General features: G+C 33.1%; 1 protein-coding gene across 5 annotated transcripts; it reads left to right on the top strand.

The window, feature by feature from the left end:
- Positions 1 to 1,904: 1,904 nt before the first annotated feature.
- LOC148613730 (uncharacterized) lies at positions 1,905 to 22,358 on the top strand. 5 transcript variants are annotated; one of them, XM_088587296.1, is made up of 5 exons: positions 1,905 to 7,738; positions 9,350 to 9,407; positions 11,433 to 11,534; positions 13,064 to 15,035; positions 18,689 to 22,358. In XM_088587296.1, exon 4 carries the CDS (start codon positions 13,134 to 13,136, stop codon positions 14,808 to 14,810), a length of 1,677 nt encoding a protein of 558 aa, XP_088443422.1. In that variant the 5' UTR covers positions 1,905 to 7,738; positions 9,350 to 9,407; positions 11,433 to 11,534; positions 13,064 to 13,133; the 3' UTR covers positions 14,811 to 15,035; positions 18,689 to 22,358. The 5 variants fall into 5 exon arrangements, with proteins under 5 accessions (XP_088443422.1, XP_088443423.1, XP_088443426.1 ...); XM_088587297.1 differs by lacking the exon at positions 11,433 to 11,534 and having other exon boundaries at positions 1,905 to 2,710; positions 3,333 to 7,738; XM_088587300.1 differs by having other exon boundaries at positions 1,905 to 2,710.
- The last annotated feature ends 4,917 nt before the right edge of the window (positions 22,359 to 27,275 follow it).

The raw sequence follows: 27,275 nt of genomic DNA on the forward strand, positions 1-27,275 counted from the left end.
CTGTTTCTAATGTTCCTGCCTGGTATTATTATTATTACTATTATTATTATTTTCATTATTTTATTTTGGGTTTTTTTATTGTGAAATTCTTGATAAACTTCTGATTGTAAAATTTTTACGTGTGCTTTAAGTATGTTAGTAATTTGTGACATATGCTACAAGGTTATTGAGGTAGTCCTTTTATGTCTACAAATATATGAATTATATTCTTGTCTATTATAACCCATCACTTTTTATCTAAAAAGTTCTTTATAATATCATGATTTTCATACTAAAAAAAATTCTGTTTTTTGTTTTTTGTTTTTTTTATTCTATTTTTCCGACAAAGGCCACGTCTTGACAGACTGGTTGCGTAACAATTCTGCTCCAAAAATGATCAGGGTAGCTGCACATTGTACATTTACACAAATAACTGATCAAGCTTTTTAAACAATCAATGCAGCTTTTTCCGATACATTGACACGCGGGGTCAAATTCTATTAGAGTTCAATGCAGCGTAACAACAATATTTAGGTTAGTAGTTTAAAAACTAATTACACACCAATGAACGGTATTTGTCAATACAAATACGAGTTGAATGGATATACATGTAGAAATAATAAATTTTTAACAATTATAACATGCAACTCAGTGATATTTGGAACATTTAGAAAAGAACGCAATAAGGAGGATTCGTAGAAAAAAAAGGATGGTCGTTCGTGTTGTATTTCACTTGTTTTTATTAAGTAAATGTGATGTTTTTGTAAATGGTGTTGCGTACGCCTCCGTGACAGCCTTATACGACAAGCTTACATCTTTTAATTACACATACGTACGCCCTGCTGCTTCCTCAACTATAGCTACACCTGTGTCGTTGCGTTTCTATCTAGTGAATCTTCAATCTCTCGACGAAGGTGCCGGTAAATTTTCTGTTAGTGGTTTTTTCGAGATTAAGTGGAACGACCACAACATGACTTGGAACTCGGCAAGTTATGACAATGCTGAGTGGATCAAAATACCAACAGAATATATGTGGAAACCCTATTTCCTTGTTGGAAATCCTTATGAAGATTCTAAGGTTCTGTCATTGACCGATTCAACTGTAAGAGTATTTCAAAATGGCGATGCGGAATGGTATCCTGCTGACGGATTCGAAATGGCTTGTGACGCTGATGTTTCATTCTATCCATTTGATTCTCAGACTTGTGAAATATGGTTGCTGCCATGGCAACAAGGCACTGACGAGATAAACGTGACGTTATTACAAAACACAGTAAATACAACCTATTTTAGTAATAATCCCACCTGGGATTATGTCGAATCTGATGTTTCCACTAACAATTTGACAAATGGCATTCACTTCAAAATGACGTTTAAAAGACGGCCAGCGTTTTTTATGCTGAATATTATTTTTCCTATCATCTTGCTTGGCTTCCTCAACGTTTTTGTTTTTGTTCTTCCGGCAGATTCTGGTGAACGTGTCGGCTTTAGTATCACATTGTTGCTTTCTATTGCAGTTTTCATGACAATTGTCGCCGATTCTATGCCGTCGAATACGTCTCCTCGAATTTCATCTGTCGGAATCAAACTGTGCGTTGATCTGGTCATAAGTTCTTTGATTGTTGTCTGTACCATATTTAGTCTTGTTGTACACCATAGAGAAGACAGTATACCAATTAATGGCTTTTGGAAACGGCTGCTTACGGTAAAATATTCGTGCTGTTCCAAGAAAAAGTCTAAGGTCAGTGACATGGGAACAATTGACGTGGAACATAACAAGAAAATTGAAAACAAAGAAACGAAGGACCAGGCAAATTGGAAAGATGTCAGTCGTGCTATGGACATGTATTTCATGACAATCTTTTGCGTTGTTCTTGTTATGGCCAATTTAGGATTTTTCATGGATATAATTGTTGGGATCTCTTAGTTTAAGTCTCGTTAAAATTGTGATAGCTGAGAATTGTGTCAGCTATACTGCACATTTTTGAGACTGAAGAATGGCAAAACTTATCCAGGGAAGATACAAAGTATCTTGTATGTGCTATTATTAATTTCAGAGATGAATATAACATTTTATTTACAAGGTCTGTTTTTGTTGACGACAGAATTTTGTTCCTTAATTTGAATTTAAGAAAAAGATCAAATATGAAATTAAGGAATTTTGTAATTTAACGAATCTGTTAATATCTTCCTGGTCTTATTACTCAATTTGTGTAAATTTAATCGAATCATTAACGTGAAAAAGACTGTCCAGGATAATAACATTAATGACAGTGAAGCCTGTCTAAACCGATACCTCTATAATCCGAAAGACCGCCTAAACTGGACATATTTGAAGTCCATCTACCTCCATTTTAATGTATTTTGAACCTCGGTAAACCGAACGCCTGTCTAAACCGAAACCTAACACCTGTCTAAACCATACCAATTTAAAATCATAAAAGGGTTCTATTTACACAGGTTTCACTGTACTTTTTAGAGTACCTTCTAACATACTAACAATAACTAGATACATGTATGTTGTATACGTGTTAATCATCATCCTCATTGTTCTTAAGGATGTTCGCTGATTTATTTAAGAATAACAAGGATTTCAAAGGGTTGTACAATCGTTTGGGATCATTCATCATGCTAGAAAGAAGAACAAACAAATGGGTCAGTGTGCTCGTTTTTGAGATATATTAAGCATTTGAAATTTTGGCTGGAAAAGGATTTCTCTAGATTGTTAATAGTAAGTTTACTTATATCTATTTAACCACTGAAGAAATAACATGGATTTCATATAAACTTCCCAAATAACATTTTAATTTGTGTTTAATAAAATTATTAAAAAAAAAGTGTAGGGTCACTGGATAAAAATTATATAAATGCTATGAAATGGATAAAACCAGAGGAGTTCGAACATCTGACAAAAAATGGCTTAACTTGACCAGCAAACATCCTTAATGTATAATACGTATATGGTGTTGTTTACATGTATGTCTGTACCAAAGATATTGAGAAAATCTACAAAGATATATTTTAAACCTGAAAATATGTTAAGATTGATTCAGATGGTGTAGCTGATTAAGTACACATGAATTTATAGTGGAATAAATGGTTTTGACAAATATACAATTTCTACATATAAGTATCAGTCCCTGTTAGGATCAGACAGTGGGCGAAACATGATATGAAAAAAACTGACACTTTAATTTACAGTGTAACTTATTATTTCGTACCAGTCAATACTATCGATATCATTTTGGTAAAATGAATTATAATTTAATTGAAATGCGCTACAAGAGAGTATTCCACAGACAGAATGTCAATTTTTTAAAACATTCCTGTTAAAATATTCCAAACATTTTCAGTGATTAAAATCAAATACAACAAATAGGGGTCATATCAAGTAGCAAAGACTCATTGGAGTTAAAGTGGATTGAGGACGTATAAAAATATGAGATGTGGTATGACTGTCGTCCACCAAATGTAAAGCAACAATCACTTAAACCTCTACAGGTTACCGCATGGTCTTCAATGATTGGAAAAGGGAGGGAAAATTACCAATCGGAAACGAGAAATCGTCTCTCTTGTCATGTTCATTATATCATATGTTTTAACTAAACTTCAAGTATGGTCATTGAAGGGATGTGATTTAGGTCTAGAGGTGTGATATAGGGTATGTGATATAAGTCTAGAGGTGTGATATAGGGTATGCGATATAAGTCTAGAGGTGTGATATAGGGTATAGTCCAGAGGTGTGATATAGGGTATGCAATATAAGTCTAGAGGTGTGATATAGGGTAAACGATATAGGGATTAAACGAACACTTATGATGCATGTACACAAAAGGTGTGTTTTAATCTAAATATATAATTTTCATGTATTCCATATTTACAATTATTAAACGATATCAAATTATAGTAAATGACATATAGTCACACATGCAACATATTAAATATTTGTTGTTTTGTATTCAAAGTTGTTTCTTCTGCTTGTACTTATTGTATTTATTATAAGGGCGAGGCTCGTAGATATGAAAGGAAAGTTGACAATTCTGAATGAAGTCATTATGTTTGTCGTAAAGTTTGATAAAAGTTGTCCCTTGCCATCGATTTCTAAGTGTAGGATAAGATATGAGTAATTGTAAATGCCAAATAACCACAAATGCCACATATTAAGTAGCGGTCTTTATAAGAATCATGCAAATCTGAAAAATGTGATACACCCAAAAAAAGGCTACATATTTTGATTTTTTTGTAATTAAGTTGTTTTATGGATGTCTATTATGAAATGTGTAATTATTCATTCCGATCTGTCTGCTCATTCCGTTTTTGAACCTTGGCGGGACTACCAACTTCGAGATTTTTGTTGTGACTCAGTCGGAGTCGAAACTCACACTTGAGGCAAGCATACTACCACAAGGCCACCGATTCGGTCCAAAGGCGATCTCTATTATTGGGAGTACTGAAAACGAATTCTATATACTTGAATAACAGTACATGTTTGAATGTTACGTGGTGTTTATAAATCTAAAATGGAACTAATGATCTTTAACGAGAAACTTGTATTAGGTTTCATGTAGAGTCAAATAGAGAACACGTTTATTCAATTCTGAGTTCTATTTGAAAACCCCGTTACAAATTATATAATATCCAAAGTTAATTTAGAGGTTATGTTTGTCCAAAAGTCACATTTATTGCTTTCAATTCAAAGCAAATAATTATATATTTTTAATTCGATTACTGCAATTTCATTTCAGAATTATCGCTAGATCATTTGAAAAGAGGACATTCATATGCTTCAATTTCGTTTTTAAAATACATTTTTAAAACCAGGTCAATTTTATAATTTGCTTCTCTTCCATTTAGACATGATTTCATATTGATTGATTGGTAACTTTGGCATTTGTTATCTAAACACAGCAACATGCAAATGGACTAATATAACAGTTGCATGTAGTAATTATTGATATTCCCTAGTTCCGAATGTTCCAATTGAAAAAACCACACTTACTCATTAGCAGTTTTATAGTTATCCTATCAAGGGGTACAAAATACTGCCGAGGACACAAGTAACAGTCCATATAAACATGTGCATGTCCAAGGGTGATAAATGTGTGATACATGCGTGTCAAAAACCAACATAATTCACTTTCATTTCTAATTCAGAAACAGAAATAGACAACATGCAAATTTTACAAACGTAAAAGTAGTGTTCCAAACTTTAGGAACCATCAACTCCCCTCTCTCAAACTGGAACCGCCACAGCCTCTTCTACGTGAATACATAATTATGTAGCTAACCGAAAACGTGTTCGGATAATGTTTCGTTTCAGTAGAAGCGTAATTGGTACAAACGCCTTCTGAAAACTTTAGTTCAAGGCTTGGTTTGAAACGTAGGTAATGTTACTGTAAGCACTTACAAATTGCTCCATTTTTTTTTCGTAATTTAAAACGTTTGCTACCGTTCTCTAAAACGTATGAAATAAATATGTTTGATCCAAAAATATCAAACTAAAACGCATTATATATACGTTGGAACCTATCGACTTTTTGTTTTTGTTTTTTTTTTTACCACTTTATGTTGGCTTTTGGAAATATAGTTATCAATAATCTATTTACGTTCTGAAATTGGAGGTTAACTTTCGGCATTGAAAAAATGTCTTTTTACATAGTCTTCATAAAATCAACTGGTGGACTTTATAATCACTGGACTAATTATGTATAAAAGAAATTTCTTATATATGGTGTCTGCAGTAGACGCTACACAATATATATGTATAATACAGGCGTGTATATAATGGTGTCAAGGTCTATATATTTTTTTTGTTGTTATATAAACTTACGAGTCCTAGTTATTTAACTCTAAATACTGATCGAGTTTTTTTTTCACAAGTTGCAAAATTATACACATATTGCCTGCAATAGAGGGTGATACGCCGAAGTAACAAACGAGGTAGATTTGTTATCCGAGACGCAGTCGTGTGTCACTCGGTGTATCATCCTCTGCTGCAGGCAATATGCGTTGTATTATACTGAATACCCTTTTGGACAGGTGAGCGTTTCAGGCTCTCTAGAGACTCTACTTAAAATAAATCACACTTTAATTCATATGCATAACCTTTAAGATACTTGCTCCCACTTTCAAATATCAGTGAAGCACGGTCGGCTATATCACCGTTTCTCCAAAAAGCATGTGCAGGAATTTGCTCCAACTATCAAATTTGCAGCCCAGCTGGTATAAAAACACTAATTCTAAACTGTTCTTTTTTCATTTATTCCGTTTTTTTTTATCAATTTCAATCGAAGATCAGAATTTATATAGCAGTCGCTAGAGTCTTTAGATTTGTAAAGCTTGTTAGCATCTGAAATTATCAAATACACCACCGCACGAAAATAGTCCCACTGGCATACCCCATTAAAGTTCAAATGCAAATAGTTAAGTCCACTTTATATGTATTTCTAATATATCATATTTTATTCTACGCTATTTACGCCAATAAGCAACGCTATAAAGAACTTTTACTGCGAACTAATATAATGATTAATTTGTTTTGTATTAACAACGATCCAATTAAAAATAGTTGACCTATATTCTCACCAGTACCTGTTTATTTATACGCTTTTAGCCGAATAAACCAATCGTTCATTATATTAGATTCAACAATTCTACAGATCACCACACGGTCTTCAATGATGGGAAAAGGAAGGAAAAATTAACAATTGGAAACGAGAAATCGTCCCTCTTGCCTAAATTTTAGTTTTGAGTTTACACTAAAATCCAGAAAAGGAGATGCAATTAAAATTGTCCTTCTTAGCTTTGTTTAAAGGGAGATATAACCCCCGAAAACATCCTGATCTATCCCCCAGTGTATCGTGTATATTTATTTTGGTTACCGCCTCGTGACATCGAAAAAAAAAACTTTGCTTATAGATGATGGCATAGAAATTTTGATAATACGTTTCACATGAATGGTGTCAGTCTGTGGTCTGATGATATTGCTTTTTGTAGTTATAATTCTATTTGGCTATTAGGCCATGTGTTATAAGATAGAGCTGTAGGTGCTTCAGGACTTTAAAAATACATGGCGAGTGTTGTCTGCACAAGACATAACTATTGAAATTTTATTATAAGATTTTGGCATTCATGTTAATGTACATGTCTTTGGAACTAGATCCCAAGATGCTAAGCGATTTTACATGACACACAGGTGCCTATGTGCGATAACGTGTGTGGAACTTGAACTGTATAGCTTATCAATGATAAATGTAGCTAGCTGAGAAAGACATGTATCAAAGGTCATGCTTTATTTCAATGATTATGGCTTAAGTTTGAATACTGCGATGTATCGCGAATTTTCTTGTGTTTTTAATAAATGTCATTCGTAATCAGAATGGTGAATTTAAAAACAGATCAAAGTGTATAGTTACGTATGAATTCGTTCCCTGTACTTCCCTTTTATCCTGATTTTATTCCATATTTTTCAATTTGACGATTATTTGGGCCTTAAAAATTCAAACGATCGATATAAATTGATTCAGTACATTAGTACTTTGATTTTTTGTCGGCCCGATTTATCTGTTCCTTTATATAGGTCCGCTTCATTGTTGGTACGATTTGTCAATATCACCGATAGGTTCTTCTCGGATATTTCCGCTGCACTTCTGTTGTATGAACGAAAAAGACCGAGTAGTTCCAATTGGCGCGGGACACAAAATTTAAAATGAAACTAGCCATGCATTTTATTAGTAGCTTTTCCCAACAGCCTGTGTTTGTAAGTGTGCATTTTTGTATAGGTTATTAGCTTTTCAAGACTTACAAGATATTTGCAGTTTGTACGCAACGAGATTTTTCTCGAAGTTAGTCGGCAAAAAAAGAGATAAATATCTTGATCATTTGAACTTGGCGACAAGAATACTCGCCCTGTGTTGTTTCGCCATTTTCAATTAACAGGTATATGATTGATGTTTTAATAAATAAAAGATATTGTTATTCATGATAAACTAATTAGTACTCTAAAGAAAAATAAAAGAAATCGTTATAAAAACATGTTGGCAGAAAAGAAGTAATTAATCCTAATTAAGGAGTAATTAGGTATTTTATTGAAATTCTGATTGGTTTTTCAGTTGTTAGGAAAATTAATGTAATGGACATTGTTATTACAGAAATATTCTGTAAACCAATAGAATAAAAATGGTTCACAAAGGGTTCTATTCCCAATGTCCTAGTTACACCTCCACGTGGAGTCCGCTGGTAAATATCATATTCGTGTTCATTTTTTTTATGAATTTTATGTTGGCTAACGTGACAGGGCAATTGTTATTGTTATTTTTTTTCTAATGTTTTTCTTCATTAAAACTTTATTTTGATTATAATCTGTTTTATCATGCCTATCTGACGTATTTGCCTGATTTATGTTGTATAATACATATTGATAAATATACTTAATACATAAATCAATCGAAGTGGTGTTTTGTCATTTGTATGCAATTAATTACCAGTCCAACTGAAAACAGCAAATATATATATATATAATGCTGCTACACATTCAAAGAAAACTAGGAAAGACTTCAGCAACAGTTTATAAATTGATGAGTTATAAGAGTAATAACATATAAAGAGTTCAACAAAAAACAACAACAAAAAACAAGAAAACATAGAAAAAAAAACACAAAATAAACCAAAAAAAAAAAAAGAACAGCAAAAGAACAAAAAAAAACAAAACAAAAAAACAAGACACCCCCAGAGCAGGACATGCTTACATTTCTAGTCTTGCATTATTTGGTAGATATTAATTTGTTGTGCAGTTTTACATATGACTTAGTTTATTTACACACAAATTGCATAGGCTTACATGCTTTTTCACAAGAGACATAGAATAATTAAAGTGAATAATTTCAATGAAAAAAATCAAGAATATTTTTTGATATGGATACTAATATGCATTTTTTTATTAATAAAGCATCTGAGATCGCTAAATCCTTAAATTCACTATATTATTTTGATATACAAAAATCAGGGCGAAACCACCCAGGGTGAACCGATAGTAGGGCGAAAACCACTCTGGTGCGAACCAGAATTAGGCCGAAACAACCCGGATCCTTTCCTTTGATAGTACACCCCATTATTGATAGAGAGCAAGTCCCTGTGGTTTCTTCATTGATTTTAAGTTGTCTAGTCAGATCCCACTTTTCTGCTGGTTTTATTCTTTGATAAGGCAAGGCATTGTTAAAGAATTTTAAGCTATGTAACATATGTTAGCCTTCAAAAGTTCAAAGAGTAAGTGCAAGTGATCAAAGCATTGAGTATATTATAGTTTCACATTGAAATAAAATGGATTTCATGTCATATACTATAAAAATGCTCTAAATATTTGTAATTTTAGCAGTGAAACGGTTCTGGGAATGCAAAGAATGCTTGTTTTACCACAACCTGATTCTGAAGTAAGTTTATTGATAATATCCGATGAGTCCAATCAAATAGCATGTGGGTCTTTGAAATGTTTAGTCAAGTAGGTGTTCTAACTACATTTCAAAGCTTCAATAGGTGATGAAGTAGCATTTTGATTTGACAAAATTTTCTCAAGTGGTCAGTACGAACAAAAATTAGACATATTCCTATACATTTAAGAGCAAGCTTTGCTCGCTTACAAGTGATTTTAAAAAAGTCTACTTCAAACTATTAAATTACGCAGCAGAGCTGACTCACTTCGTCTCCCATGCTATGTACATGAATTCCTAAATGTCCAATTCTTGCTGATTTTTCATTATCCGTGTTAAATAATGATGAATAAATGCAGTACTACCCTGCTGGCACATTCTATTTATTGTTCACGCCCTGAAAAAATGAACTCAGCTGGTATCAATCTCTTGTATTTTGGATCTGACCATTGATTGGGACCAGAAAACATTATTGACAGTTGGATGGTAGTACAAATTCAAGGGGTGGTTGGGGGTTCCAGGGGTAAATTTTGAGGGTTGAAATCCCCTACAACTTGTCTGTACAGCAAGGTTTTCTTGTCAAGGTGCTTCTCTAAACAACTGTTCAATTATGCTGTCTGTTCTGACCAATCTTGAGAGTTGTTTGGCTACCACTTAAGAAAGATCTGATGGATCAGTCTATCTCACCAAGTGGTCAAGGAGTGCTTCATTTGACTCTGTGAATGCATAATTTTAATACTTGAATTATCAAACATCCCTTTAAGACAAAATACAAATTCTTGTTTCCTTCTACCAGCAAGAAAAAAAATAGGGTATGTAGGGAAAATGTTTATTTTCCAAAAATATTTACAATGAGTTGATGGGGAAACAATTTAGACTTTAACAGTGTTTGAGCCAAAATGGCCATAAATGGGTTAGGGTAGGCAAAAAATGTATAGGCACAGTGTAGGTTGGGTAATGGGAAACAGACGTATTATTTGTTTTTGCCCTTCGGCCTTTTGGAACAGCCCAAACCATGTGACTTGTTCTGGCTGATCTATTTATATAAACAAGGTTACTTTAATGTATTAGAGTTCCAAAGTGTACGTTTTTTTTAAGAATCATGCAAAATGGGGAAAAATCAGAAACATGCATGTCAAAACCCCACTGATCTGCCAATACAGGGATGCTTTCTTTATTTGAAAAGACCATCATTTGATCTCTACATCACTCGATTTTCTCAGAAATTTTTCAATAGTATGTTAGAAAAGTGAGGTTTGTGACAGAGTTATCTGTCCTTGAAATGTTAATTTTCAGTGCATGTGTATTTTAAAGAAGTTATAAATCAAATTACCAAAATATGGAAAACCTTGTCCTTTTTCCTTGATTCTAGTGGTGCAAATAGTCAAATTAAACTTTAAAATCAGGTGGGTTCTTTTCATACCATGTTTCACCCCCTGCCTATTTCTTACAAAGACTGACACTTAATCTTTAAAAGCCAATTGAAAGTAGTGGTGGCAAAGTGAAATCATTGTAATTTCATGTTTGTCAAGGCGTGTGTTGGGAATGATATAAGTACCAATCCATGTAAAATTCAGAAAGTGCCAGTGGTAGAGGTGATACAGAGTTCAGAATGATGCTTTTTCAGTCAACATTATGCTGCATGTTTATGTCAATTTTATCCTGTATGTATACAGATCTGTATTTTATAGAAAACTAAATTCATTTCTGACTTAATCTATCAAATTAAGAAAGTTAACTTATAGCAAAGTGACAATTTTATATACATGTAAAATCTATTTAAGTTTTGTCTCAAAAGTACAACAACTTGAACCAAATAAGTACATGTATCTACATGTGCATGACTAGTTATACAAAAAAATGTATGGTCTGTAACTTTTTCTTAATTGAAAATAAATGTAAATTACTCGTGTACATGGGTTTTTTGACATGCTTGAGTCTTTTACAGCCTGATGAAAATTGCAGAACAATTTAATGTATTTCTTTTACAGCATAATAGATAATTTGTACAATTAAATTTCTTTGTAGGCTTCGAAAAAATTTAGTTTGTATTTTAATGGACATGGATAACGAGAGAATTTCAGTACCGTTAAGTCTCTAAGATTACCTTTTTGAGCCGTTATTTCTTTGGTATGTACAAATGATGTATAGAACCATCCTTTAACATGTTTATAAAATCTTTGGTTCCTGTGTTTCAACTGACTTGCAAAAGCCTACTTTCTCAATAACAATTTTTCATCACTTCCAAGAATGTTAAGTATACCCCTCTTTAGAGTGAGGGCTATATTATGATCCCCTTGTCGACCAATCAGTCTGTGTGTTCATAACGCTTTTCTGTTAAAGATTTCTTACCTTGCCACTTCTATTGCAAGAATGCTAAGTATACCCCTCTTTAGAGTGAGGGCTATATTACAATCACCTTGTCAACCAATCAGTCTGTGTGTTCATAACGCTTTTCTGTTAAAGATTTCTTACCTTGCCACTTCTATTGCAAGAATGTTAAGTATACCCCTCTTTAGAGTGAGGGCTATATTACGATCACCATGTCGACCAATCAGTCTGTGTGTTCATAACGCTTTTCTGTTAAAGATTTCTTACCTTGCCACTTCTATTGCAAGAATGTTAAGTATACCCCTCTTTATAGTGAGGGCTATATTACGATTACCTTGTCGTCCAATCAGTCTGTGTGTTCATAACGCTTTTCTGTTAAAGATTTCTTACCTTGCCACTTCTATTGCAAGAATGTTAAGTATACCCCTCTTTATAGTGAGGGCTATATTACAATTACCTTGTCGACCAATCAGTCTGTGTGTTCATAAGGCTTTTCTGTTAAAGATTTCTTACCTTGGCACTTATATTGCAAGAATGTTAAGTATACCCCTCTTTAGAGTGAGGGCTATATTACAATTACCTTGTCGACCAATCAGTCTGTGTGTTCATAACGCTTTTCTGTTAAAGATTTCTTACCTTGCCACTTCTATTGCAAGAATGTTAAGTATACCCCTCTTTAGAGTGAGGGCTATATTACAATTACCTTGTCGACCAATCAGTCTGTGTGTTCATAACGCTTTTCTGTTAAAGATTTCTTACCTTGCCACTTCTATTGCAAGAATGTTAAGTATACCCCTCTTTATAGTGAGGGCTATATTACGATCACCTTGTCGACCAATCAGTCTGTGTGTTCAAAACGCTTTTCTGTTAAAGATTTCTTACCTTGCCACTTCTATTGCAAGAATGTTAAGTATACCCCTCTTTAGAGTGAGGGCTATATTACGATCACCATGTCGACCAATCAGTCTGTGTGTTCATAACGCTTTTCTGTTAAAGATTTCTTACCTTGCCACTACTAATTTGGGGAACACTTCAATGTTTTGTTTATTGCTTTTGCATGATAAATTTAACAGTGCCTACCCATTTAAAGAGTTGCGAGTTGGTAAACAGCAACTCCTTTTAAGATGGAAGTTGAAAACCATTTATCGGACTTTTTAAGTTAGAATTATTTCGGCAGATATTTCATGGTCGTGAAGATAGAGAAAATTGCCACGTTAACAATATGTGTTTCTGTTTTAGAGGTTGTGGAGACATAAATCTTTGTTCTATGCACACATTTCAGCATGTTTTACTAAAGTATAAGTAATTTCACTTGCGTATATTTTCAGGAACTTGATCCTGCTATTTGGGAGGTAGCTAGATCTGATAAAATTACACCATATTTCAGATGTTTTGTGAATGCTTCCGTGTACAGCAGCAAACACAAGTACTTTTTGCCATACAAAATTTCATGAATATTTGACCGGAATTTTGAAAAATGAAATTAAGGCTTCACAAGCAGAAGATGAAAGACTCTCATCTTTAAGTGATAAAACTTCTACTCCGGACACAAGAACTTTCACTCATGATGATAGCACTGCAACTGTCAGTGCAAGAACTTTAACCCTTGTAGGAATTCAGGGCATTGGAATATCAACAACTATTGTGTATTTTGTCATCAGCAGCATTGAAAATGGCAAACAACAAGTTCATTACATCGATATGGACCTTGTTGATGATGAGGCAGACATTTGTAAGGTAATGGAGTACCTCTCTTCAATGAAAAAAGAACACGATCTTATTATAGATCATGTGACTTTGTTTAATAGAAGTATTGTGAGTAAAATCGAACAGAGAGCATTAGGTATATTGTCAAAAATACTTCTAATTGAGACTGGATTTTCGGCAAGTTCAAGAGGACTATGCAATGAATTTTATTTTGATAAAAACTTGCAATTAAACCAGAATGAATGCAAAACAATATGGATTGAATGTCTGAAAAAAGTGAAGCACTGCTTAGAGGATCAAAACTCTTTTATTGATGATCTGTATGGTCATTGTGAAAATAGGTTCACACATACACCTTGGTTATTGCACAGAATATTACATTACATGGTAGGTAGGGGATGTCGTTATGATCCAAGTTTACAGAATGGAAAAGATGTAGAATATTTCATGCTTCGTTACATGCAAAGTTTTCAAAGTGATATTTCAAATTTCTGTAGAGCAGTTAATTCAGAAGAGATGACAGATGAAAAGGAGTTGTGCAGTGAATATTTGCTACATACAAAACTCCTGTTCCATCAGTTAAGAGAAAATCCTGAACTCATTTTGACCTTGGAACAGAGAAAGCTTTTTACTATAGCAGTATTAATATTTCATTGTGAAGATGGACATGTTTCTTTAAGTGACCTTGAAGAAAACGAAAGGTTTGCAGAACTAGGTCTTGAAGAAGGTGACAAGTTCATTAAAATAACACTATTGATGCCGTGTTTATCTGACTTTTGGAAAGAAACATTACAATTTAAAATTAACGAAATGATTGGTCACAAATTATGCATGGACAATAGTTCTCTTTTAAAGACCTGTTTTGAATCTGAAAGTGTTCGAAAAGAATTTGTACATGAGCTTGTGACTCTTCAGTATCAGATGAAATTTCTCATACATCCAATTATAGTGCAGGAAACTTGTTGCAAGCTATTCCAAGGTACATCTCATAAATTTACTCTTCATCAGTGTGATGCAATGCAATTATCTACTATAAACAATATCAACTATCGTGAACCTTCGCTAATTGATATGGATGATATAACTGTGATTAAACAATATAGAGGTATAGATGAGAAAGTTGCTAAAATGGCTTGCTACATGAAAACAGAAATTGAAAAATATAGTGATATTTCTCAGTTAATATATCCAGCTTTTAGTCCTTTCAAGGGCATTGACTATACTGTTTATACAGAAAGATACAATTTGAATGAAAGTAATGAAAAACCTAAGAGAAAGAAAACAAAGAGGTCGAAACCATATGCATTGTACTTGATACAGGTCAGTACAAGTGCAATACAGACTGGAGTTTCTATTGGAGAAGCTTAAAATATATTAAAGGACATCATTAAAGATGTACCAATTCATTTGGTGATTTTCATAGCCAGAAAAGAAACAGATGACTATTCTCTTAGTGGGAACATGTTGTTTTAGAATGTATCAGTTATAAACCTCAGTCATTTGAGCTTAGAAGGCTGGTTGAAGAAAAGTAAACTGTTGTATGAAGTGATGAAAATGGTACGAGGGTCCTAGGAGGAAACAAATACAATGTTGGTGAGTACAGCTGTTGTATATTGTTGGAAAACTTAGCAAGAGGTATAATAGACATGTCCTATCCCCCATTCTTCATGAGGTACATCAGTGTTCTAAAATTCCTCTTTCCTGTTACCCGGGGCCAGTGAAATTTGGGTCAGGGAAATTAGGTACTTCTTACACTTTCCTGTGGCAAGTTGAAAACTTCATATGCTGTAAGGATTTGTTTTGTTAGGAAAGCAGTCATTGACCGTGGGAAAGTTGATTTTATATGGATTTTTCCCGAGGAAACCTCAATTTCCGACACTGTACAAGTACATGTATGTTCATTGTTGGTTCTATGGATGAAAACAACATTTCTGCAATTAGACTGGAAGAAACTTGTTTTCTGACATTCCTGAAGTTTGACATTTTTCAAGAACTTAATCCATTAAATAACCTTATCTTTTTTAAAAATTTAGCACCATGTTAAGTCTGAAATACAACAAATGCTCCAATCCAGCATATAGATGTATCTTGCATATGCTGTGGATAGGATGTCCATTATTTTCTGAAAGAAGTTCAAGAAAACTGCAACCCTCAAAATATGAAATAGTAATATTGTTTGAGCATTACTTTTTTAATTTTTATTTTTCACAATTTTTGCTCCTGAAATTTCAATGTGTCCCTTAAGCATGTTACATGTAAGTGCAATTCTTTGTAAGAATCAGGCAAAGTGGAAAAAATCTGAGACATTCTGTCAGACTAACACTTTAATAGGTAAACTTATTTCCTACTCACAGTAGCTCTACATTAAGTAGCTGTCTTTGTAAGAATCATGCAAAATCTGAAAAAAGTGATACACCCCAAAAAAGGCTACATATTTTTATTTTTGTAATCAAGTTGTTTTATGGGTCTTTATTATGAAATGTGTAATTATTCATTCAAATCTGCCTGCTCTTAGGAGATAATCAACATTGAAAATTCAATAGATTCTATTGTATTTGAGTGTCATTCACAGGGTTATCTCCCTTAATTTTGAATTATACATTGCATTCTATACATTTTTTATCTCCTATGAGCACAGAATATATGAAAAACCAAATGTTAATTTTTGTTTACTAAAGCATTTTAAACAAAATATCAAAAATAAAAATATGTAGGCTTTCCAACCATGTATCACATTTTGCATGATTCTTAGCTGGAGTGCTACTTAAATTCTGTCATTTGGTTTCATACAAATGTAGTGAAGCCAGGTATTTACATGTATTTCAATCATTGCAGTGTTTTTTAAGTGGAAGTGTAAGAGTCAGGCAAAATGGGATAAATCAGAAGCATGCATGTCAAAACCCCACCATTCTGCCAATATTTCACTTAAGGATACTTTCTATATCTGAAATTCCATTATTTGATCTCTGCATCACTGAATTTGCTCTGAAATTTTTCAATAGAATGTTAGAAAAATTATGTTTTTGACAGAGTTATCTGCACTTGAAATGTTCATTTCCAAAAACCGGTGCATTTCATTGGAATTATAACTCAATGCACCAACATTATATGAAAAATATTGTCTTTTTTTCTTGATTCAGGTGATGTAAATAGTCAAATTACACTAGCAAATACATGTAGATGGTTTTTTTATACCATGTTTCACTCACTGCCTGATTCTTACAAAGCATAAATAATACACTACACATACTGTCAACCAAAATTTTTAATTTCTCCACTCTTCATGGTGGAGTCTGACTCATGTCCTCCACTGTGACTCCACCAAATTTAAAACTATGATAAAATTGCCCTTTTCATTACTGTTCAATATTTTTTTTTTCTGTCCATAGCTGAGAAATATTACTAAACTACAAGATCCATTAATTATACAAGTTTATATTTTCACATGATGTACTACATTTTAATGAATGTATTCACTAAATATCAAGTTGGTTTTTTTTTTTGGTGTGGACACCATTTCCTTGCCAAAATATGACCAGAGAGTGACCAAATAGCACAAAATTTGACAGAATATCTGAATATTGGTGAACTGCAAGCAATTTTTCTGTCCTTTCAATGCAAGAACTATCAAAAGTCTTTATGTTTTCTAATCTGTGATTGGTTTAAGTCTCCAAATTCACAATTACAGGTAAATCATTCGACACTTTTTTTTTCTGTTGAATTTTAGGCCAATAAGATGGTTTATTCACCCCTTCTCCTTTGCCGGCCTCTTTAATGGTTTTCTAGGATGCTGAAGATTATTTTATATGTAAAATCCCATTGGCGTTTTCAAATATTGGCATACAATGTATGAAATTAAACTTGCATGTACATGTACATCTGTGGTGAAGCTATGTTACTGTGATGTTATAGTAATCAACTGGTAGACCCTTTGGTTTTTACATTCCCATTTTTTCCTATTTTTATTGTTATTACTTTCAAACATCTTCTCGTCTGACACTACTTGACTTATTAGTACCAAACTAGGTATGAATGTTCCTTAGGGTATTCTGCATATAACTGATGAGGGGATTTTTGATCTGTTGAGAAACATGGCTGTTGTTACTAAAAATACTACTAAAACTGATTTGATTGTACCTGAGCATTAAGAATTTTTATCCAAGAAAAGCATGGTTGCTTTAACAAAAAATTGAATGTTGCTGTATTAAGTCAGGTGAGCCATTCAGGCTCTGAAGAGCCTCTACATGTAGTTTTATTTTTGGTCCAATTTAGAAAAAAAAAGATATTTGATTCCTCAAGAAAGTTACTGCTTGGGTTTGCATTTTTTTCTGTCAGATGTTACAGAGATAGAAGACAACAGTCTTGAATTAGCACCCTTAAAGCAGAACTATTTCACCTACAAATGAATTTCAAATTTTGTGCTAAATTGTGTTCAACCAAACCACTTCTTGTATTCATAATGATCTGAAAGTCTTTATTTCTTTATATTAGTACGTCAAAAACTTATATTGTGTTTACAATTGCCCCAAGTGAACAGAGATTAATATGCTGTGGTGGTATGATTCTGCACTCCATGAAGCTCTATATATTTATTTTGTTTGTGGTGGGGGAGGTGGTTGGTGTAATGGGACTTTCATCACCTGAAAGTGGGACTAATGACTAAAGACTAAAGTACAGCATATCAAAATTTACAATATATAAAACTGGTATGATTTGTATTCATCATAATTTAACATCATGTTCACCATGTTCTCACTGACAAAACATTTGTATTGTCAAATATTCAATCATGATCCAAATTTAGCAATTAGTCACAAAGTTCAGACTTTTACAAAAATGTTCACTTTTTAAAATTTGTTTCATATTAATCTGAGATCCATGATGTACAAAAAATATACATGTACATGCATGACTGTATTATAGGAATAACTTGAAAATGTTTGATGGATATTGTACCCTACTACCATCAACCTAAATTTTATTTTCTCCACTCTTCACTGTGGAGTCACCTTTTTCCTCCACTGTGACTTCACTGTGTCTCCATGTTATTAAAAACTGAGATAAAGTTGCTTCGTTCCAATACTTTACTTTTATTTTTTCTGTATATAACTCAAATAAATTTATATTTTAAGATTCATTAAATACTGTGAAGAGTGGAGATATTAAAATTAGTGTTGACTGAGATGTACATGTACATGTACATTCAGTATTTATTTTATGCAACTAATTTTTGTATTCCCTTCCAGAGACAATGACAACAGACATTGGTGATGACAGATCTCACCAAGAATTGAAAACCAGATGTATTACACCTACACCATACCAAAGCATTGTCAAGTACAAGTTGACACATTATTTTGAGAGATAAATCTGGTATCTGCATGCTGAAACTGTTTAATGACTAGAAACTGGTTAAAATTGTTTCTCCTGCTTGTTGGTTTTCATCTAGGACATTACATCTGTGAGTGACTGATAAAACTGACTGAAGTAAAAGATTTAATTGTGAAACACAACTTTTCTTTCACGAAAACTCCAACAGCAAATTATTTTTTGGAAGACATTAAATATTTTTAAGTCATAGACTATCAGGTCTATGGTTTGGTATAATTATTTGTATTTTATTTTATTATTTTACATTGAGCACATGTATTGAGTAAATTCATTTTGTTTACAAATGATATTATGATGATTTAAATTTATCTCGCTGTAAACAATATATATTTAAACTCTGAAGCAGATACAACCGTATAATATTGATTATTTGATTTATCTCCCTTTTCACACTGTGCGTTCTTAGGAAAAAAGATCATTAAAATTTTACAGAGTTCTCTGAAACCATAAATTTGTAGCTTCCTACAATTTTAATTACCTGCCACACAAAGTGGCAAGGTATAATGTGACACCATCCAAAAAGTTGTGTGTCTACCCATCTGTCCATTCCCGGCAGTTTCCAGATAACAACTTGAGAATGGATCGATTACTTTTTTATGAAACTTTATACCCGTAAAATTCAGGTTAAGTTCAATTTTCATCAAAATCAAAAATGTAGTTCAAGAATTGAGCCATTTTGAACATTTTGCTATCCCCTTTTTAGCTTACCTGACCAAAGGCCATGTGAGCTATTGCCATCACTTGGCGTCCATCGTTGTCGTTGACAATTATACAAAACTCTTCTCCTCTGAAACGACTTGACTAATTAGAATCAAACTTAGTATGAATGTTCCTTATGGTGTTCTGCATAGAATTGATGTGGGGATTTTTGATATGTTGAAAACCATGGCCGCCTTACTGAAAATAGAACAAAGGGGTCAGACAGTAGTTTTTCGCATATATCTCCAAAACCGTTAGGTTTAGCGAAATTCTTTCATTAGCTGAAGTGATCCTTATTATTAGGACTACAAAAGTCTTTAGAGATAAAAGTTGTCAGATGACTCCTTGTAAGAATTATTGCCCTTGAATGGTGAGCGATTCAGGCTCCTGGGAGCCTCTTGTTTCAGAACTTAATGATCCTATAATGCCATATTTTTTTGTGGCATGGCACTGTTGTCATCAATATTATTGTCGTTATCCACATTTTATGTCAGAATTTATTGTTCTTTTTCTGTCATGGTTTTTATCCAAGACTTTGAAACTGATATTTGCTTCTTCGAATTCTCCACAAAGCACAAGGCAAATCAGAGATAGGATGACGACTGGTTAGCATGGAGTAAGAATAATTTGCTCAAGTGGAGGTAACATGCTTAACTACGGGTTATTGCCTTGTTAGCTATAACACATTCAGTATGAGTCTGTTTCTAAACCAGGCAGGAGGTTATTCGTCTCGAGATAATTGAACAAGCTGTTCAAATACATTTGTTATGTCCTAATACAACTCTTACTGTGTTCCTTTCCTTGGGTCCCATAAGTACATGAACTATATTTTGAGTTCTTGTGGTGTAAAAGTTCCTGCGGGAAATTTTTCTGTACTTTTCTGCAATAAAATGCAACCAAAATTTAAGTGTTAATATCTCGCGTGACCAACTATGATTTGCACTCTAATTGTCGAAAACAATTTAGTGTATGAATCACTAATTATAGGCTTTTGCCCTGTACTTAAAGTAGATCATACCTAACGATTTTAGTAATTAGGCTTTCTTAATTTTTCTCTCAAAGATGGCCTGAAACACAGTTAAAATTTTAAGATAAAAATATGTAGTTCACCGAACTTAATTTCGAGATAATTGAGTCTAAACATAGGCGATTTTACATAGGTTATGTAGGAATTTTGAACAGTTTGGCTTACTATTAAAATACTGGTTGATAAAATTTCATTAAAATTTGTATGAAATTACATTTCTCGCCAATTATCTCCTTGAAAGAGGGTTTTTAAAATTAATGTTTGTAATTTTACCATATATTAAAATTTGTATGAAATTACATTTCTCGCCAATTATCTCCTTGAAAGAGGGTTTTTAAAATTAATGTTTGTAATTTTACCTTATATAGGTTTATGCCAATAACTCTTTTTGAATAATGAAAGGCGATTTATTTGCATCTTTTCTATCCTCCTTTGCTCATTGAAAATACATGTATGATTTTGCAAGATAACAGAAAAGAATGTTCTTTGTAATAGGTATGACCTACATGTACATGTACCTTGAATACTCAAATTTGTGGTTGGTTCCCCGACTAATAAAAAAAAATGATTATTTCTCGTCCTGGAAAAAATGAAATATTTGCCATTGGACGTAAAACCAAATCAATCAATTTATTGATATCAAAACATGCTTTTCTCGCTTTATGCTCGCAATTTAATCATGATAACGTACATGTAAGCAGATAAATTATGCAGAAGTGTTATCATCAACTACTCTTGCATACTGTAGTAAAACTGGTCTAAATCGAACCCTGCGTAATCCAAAAACCCGTCTAAACCAAACACTTTTTACAGCCCTTTTATACTAAAATAAGTACCAGTACTAGTCCACATAAAATTCTGACACTGCCAATGGTAAAGTGATGCATTGTGTAGAAAAACCCACCGATCACGATGTTTTTTTTAGTCTACATATGATATACATTCACATAATGATAATCATTTCTGCATTTAGTCGTCCTGCGCTTTTTATAAAATCAAACATTTATCTCCCACTAAAATCAACCAAATCAAACCAAATCAAGAACAATAACTCTTGCAAAATGTCAATTTCTTGTGCAATCTGAATTTTATCTCAAAAGCGCAACAACGAAATGAAAAGCTAAGGCTGGGTATAATATGTAGTCTATAACTGTTTCTGAACAAGAAATAAAACTGAATCAAGTGGGGTTTTGACGTACATGAATCACCTGTTTGGTTTTTAGAAAGACTGGTACTTAAATATATTTAGAACCTTGGTTAACCTAACACCTGTATAAACCGAACCAATTTGAAAGTCTAAAATGAGTTCGGTATAGACAGGTTTCACTTCCGGTGTATAGTCTACAGTAGAAAAAAATAGGGGCTCAATAGCCGTGCAATAAATAACTATCCTGGAGTTTGAGGAATAAGCTATATTCGATTATGTATTCACTATTTCTTCAATATTTATTTACTCAAACACATTTTTAATAAATGGTCATGGCATAATACAATACATAAACATACAATAGGAATAAACATAAACAAATTATGCATCGTTCCATAAGATGTTTTCATTAGAATACACTGAAATGTACTACAATTGTTTTTGGACGGAGCTAGAATTTAATGTAGTGTCTACTCCGGAATTGTAAGGGCTAAACATTGTAATAGAACAGAAAGGGTCAGTATATTTTAATTTCGCCTCCCATGAGTTGTTTCCTTTCTTATTCCCATTTTTTTCTTGCTTTTGTTTTGTCTTGTTTTGTTTTTGTTTTTTGTACATTTAAAGTTATAAATAAAAATCAATAATGAATGTGGATATACTGTTTGCTTTATTCCATAGATACATTGTACCACCGTCAAACAAAATCGGCAACTCCATAAATGGATATCGACAGTTATTCCCTAATGGAATGATGACCTCAAGTAATCATATCGTTTCTAATAGATTTCATTCATTAATATGCCCTTGAAGACTGGGTATTGTTTTTCCTCTTTATATATTAAATTATTCAAGGGACTAAAATGTCTCTTGGTTGATTACATGGAGACTAAGAATAAAGACTTGTTTGCAATACAGGAAATTGGTTTTGACCCCCGATTTAAGATAGAAAATAGATTCTTGATAATGGTATTCCCAAAGCCGCAGTGAGATTCAGTACAAATGTGATTCTACAGTTAGAAACACGCAATTACAGAAAGAAATGTACATACAAAATGTAGCCAATATGTATCAAAGGCGTCGAATATGGAAGTAGAAAGAGCATGAGTTTAGTACGACATGCTCTTTATGCATGTTTTATGGTATACCGCTGTCAAGCCGTCCGTCCACACTGCGCGATAACTCAAAACATCTTAAGACTGCTTTTGATTTTTAACGCTCTTTTTGATACTATTTCTGTCGTCTTGGATGGAGTTCCCTTTTCTTTTTATCGCTTGCGGATGATTGTTAACATCAAAAAGGGGATAATCGAAAAAATCACATGAAGACTGAATTCCTAAGTATAGAATGCCGTAGAAGTCATATATTTTGTGTGCCTTTGTCCATACCGGTGCTCCTGGTCCGTCCTCCCAGTTTTAACTGTAGTCCAGGTTGCTCATATACTTAAATTGTTTCTTTGTTCGTGTTATTTTGTTTACTTCATGTTCTTTGTTGTGTGTGTCTTTTTTCCCTGTCTAGTCCTTATCTTGGATTATATTTTTGTTTATTTTTTATTCTTGTTCGAGTCTTGGTTCCCCTGGTTACTCTCTCCCAAGTATTTGACTAGTTCAATTGTATATACAATGTACACATGTGATTCTTAGACTAGAAACAATGTAACAATGTAAAAGACTCTGTTAAGACAAAAGCAAAGCGCGTGCGCGAGTGACTGTAACACTTGCATTTTATTTTTTTAAAATCGATGGCGGGGGGGGGGGGGCGCAAACAGTCAATCTTTCTCATTGGGAATGACGTTAAGCTTCTTTCGTATCCATTACTCCTAGACATCTATAATTGTGTATACTAGACACAATTCTGACACTGGTTCTGAAAGAGTCGTCTCTAGACATCTACTATATAACAAAACAGACAAAAATATTTTTGCCTTCAGCAATTGTGCAAGTTATTGATAACCAAGGTTATCTTTGTTGCAATCTGTAGTTTCATTTTCACATAAAATCAGTTAATTGAATTCTAGAGATTAAGGTGTGCCTGATTCTGGTCCCAAGGTACCACTTTTTGACCAATAAATTCGAACGACAATGTTTGTAACAATCCAAAGATGTCAGATAGAATTCCTTGTGTTATGTCATCCACGATGAAGTAATGGAATTTGAGTCTCAAGATGATTGTAAAAAATACAAATTGTTGGAAGGGGAACAATATAAACTAATAACAACTTCGACAAAATAAGATAGTCCTGTCACTGTGTTTCTTTTGTTGTACTGGCGGTTCCTTCAAATAGACCTGAAATGCAGCAATCTCTCTACCGATCGGGTGCTTCTTCAGTGTTATGATTAAAAAATAAGAAACCGGTATGGAATTGTGTCCAAATTATTACTGCCCACACGATAATACAGCTTCGAGTTCAGTCAATTGGTTTAAATTCGTCATTTTGTGATAACAATAGCATATTGTAGATACTCCAAGAATTGACTTAAATTATGTTTAGCAACGAAACGTTGTACTCTTTATTCAAATCAATAACTCTCATATTTACGATTTTTGCTTTATGGTTTGAATATTTATTTTTTGTTTTGTTTTTTTTTTTTTGGTTTGTTTTTGTTCTTGTTTTTGTTTTTAATTTTCTTATAAAGAAAATGGATATAATAAGTACATTGTATGTGAAAAAGATTTTTCCTTTCTTATTCGGGAATGCCACCGGGAGGACAATAGTCAGCACAAGGCTACCCATTGGTCTTCAGTGAACGACGAGGATACCCTCATGGTACCTGGCAGGCTGCAGCTGTCCCTAAAACAACATTATACACTGGTACAGAGAAATAGTTGCTCTTATAGACTCCAAAAAACATAACATTAAAGTAAACTTAAAATGCAAACGAAACAAGACGTACAGAGCCCAGAAATTCCTGATTTGAGACAGGCGCAAAAATACGACAGGATTATAAAGTTCTTTGGCGTGACCACAATCCTCTGTCTATCTGTTTTTGTAACAAGATTCTGGTTTTGGTCTTGGTCAATCGGGAAATCGGAAAACACTTTACCTTAACAGTCATGTCCGAAGTTCAAAAGATTGTAATGACATACAAGTGTACCTACTTCCGGTGAAAGACGGGCTTGTGGTCTTTGAACTCTTTAACTTATCCTTTCTTTTGGCTATCCACTTTTGTCTGTAATTCGTTGATGCGTATTATGTTAATGGGAAAAAGTCTTAAAATGACTATTTCGAATAGAAAATTCTAATAACAGACACATTGCATGGATGAGAGGTATCCGCAGTTGAGAAATGTACTACTCCTTCACGATAGGAGATTCTTAGATTTGGTCAATTCAATGCTCTACTAATTTATATATTAAACTTAACTATCAATCAATCAGTGATTTTCACATTTTCACAATATACCCTAGCGTACATCTTGGTTCAGAATTAAAAAAAAAATCTTAAATTTTAGTGAGCTGAAACTTGAAGATTTAGGTCGGTTTAAACATAGACCTGTAATAAACTCCAGGTCCATGGTTTAAGAAAGACTGCAAGGATGATTTATAATATTCATTAATATGTTCTTTTCCATTTCACATCTTGAACATCGTGGTTCTTCATATACTAGCAAAAAGTGTATTCCTTTATCGAAAATATACTTGACGGCTTAGATAGGCAAACTTCGAGGATCCGAAATGGTACGAACTCAAGCGAAGTTGCGATATGCAATAAAATCGGATGACTTCGTAATCTTGATTACTCATGTGTAACTGGCAACCTTTGAATCGGAGACTATGCGTTTGTCAGATGTTACAGAAAGTCCGATGGTCACCAATCATTTCGTCTTTTAATGTAAACTTCCCGCTGTCATACAAGTAAAATCAGACATAGGACACGTGTGTATGGTATTCAAGAGATACATTCTGATCTCGTCAGCTAGAAATGACGGTTCTATGGCACCCTAGGTGTAGTAATATATATTTGTGCAAATCATATACTGTCACTGAAATAAAAAGTGCAAGAAGTCGCTAAAATATTAAAATAGAATATTTCTTGTTTACCAATTGCATTTTATACTCTAATTTCCAAAACACATTTTTTTTCATGGTTTTCTACTGATTTGTTTATTTTATCAAGGTGGGTTGCCTTATTACAACAAAATTACCTGGATTATAATGTAGTTTAATACGTTTTTTTCGTAAAGGTTGAGGAAAACTAATTTACATAAAACTACAATTTTATTAAGTATAGTGTTAAAAATATTTATTCCACTGTCAAAATTGGGGAAAAAAATGCAAGGAAGTATGTAATGAAATTCAATACGTCAATATTTTAAAGTTGGTGACATATTTCTTCGTTTCAACTTGTATAAACATCCACATTCGTTACGCTACAGGCCAAAAGTTGTCACTATCCTACTGTGTACTTTATCATATCTAACATCTTTTTTTGCACCTATGATGTTGATGATGCCTGCTTTTTTTTTGCAATTTTAATAGAATATTTTATATGCGTTCATCAATTTGTCGAGGCTGAGGGTCACTTAGACCATATTTGTGCCCTATGTTCTTCGAGCACTTAGTACTTTATGTCTGAAAGTTTCTTGTTTTTTATCAATTTCATAAGCAATTATAGTACAGTATCAAACACATTTTTAACTAATATATCAATATACCCTCGATCGGAGTGCTTTTCATCATTCTGTATCTGAAAGGTGATTTTTTTTTTATTTATTATACTTTGTAACTTTCTACCATATAAGATACGTATTCATGCTTATTTACAAAACATACCTATCAATAAAAATAAAACTCACTGAGATATACTAATCAATCCATAAACAACACTCTTACTACCTGGAGCCCCGTTTTTTCTTAATGGAGAATCATGAAAAATGCAGAAAATATTTCAAAGAGAGTTATTCTATCATGAATCGACTTTTTTGCCACACTCTGAAAAAGTAACCACAAATTTGCCTTTTTTTTTGGAAAACGGGTTACGGAGACTGGTTCATGGTCATATTTTTACCATGGAGACAACAGGGGGCTTCAAAGGGCCAGAAAAAATGCATTTACCAATTTTTTTAAATCAGTATTGAATGGTAGGAACAGAAACCTGCTAAATCCATAAAATATTATAGTTTTAGGCCATTTTGCAAAGCTGTAGGGCCTCGAGACTTTCCTGAAAGCGAGGAAACATGTATTCTTCATGAATACCCGATAAAGTCAAAACTGAAACTGAGACCAATGGCAGGCCTTATTGACCCTATTCCTTTTATAAAAGATATAGTTTGTATTTTGACATTTCTGAAATTTTATTATATTACTATGATCAGTTTATATCTGGTAAACATGCAAAGAGAGAGTAAAATGTGTACTCTTATTGTTTTTAAGTACTCATTGTACTCTTAAAATATTGATGATGTCTGCAGTCTTGCAGAATTATTTTTCTTTATTTCGACCTAGTTAGAGACAACATTGACATGAACCATGCTGTACTCATCTTGTTTTTCTATCTTGCTAATATGTAATAAACTAGGATGAATGAGATACCGACTTAACGATGAAATATTACTGAAATTATGAGCACTAA

The sequence above is a fragment of the Perna viridis genome, chromosome 6 (assembly GCF_037379345.1).
Source record: "Perna viridis isolate PV_CMFRI_1.1 ecotype Kerala chromosome 6, ASM3737934v1, whole genome shotgun sequence".
NCBI classification, from domain to species: domain Eukaryota; kingdom Metazoa; phylum Mollusca; class Bivalvia; order Mytilida; family Mytilidae; genus Perna; species Perna viridis.

Excerpts from the sequence above, each read along its gene's own strand:
- LOC148613730 (XM_088587296.1), top strand. The coding sequence starts at position 13,134 with ATGCTTCCGTGTACAGCAGCAAACACAAGTACTTTTTGCCATACAAAA.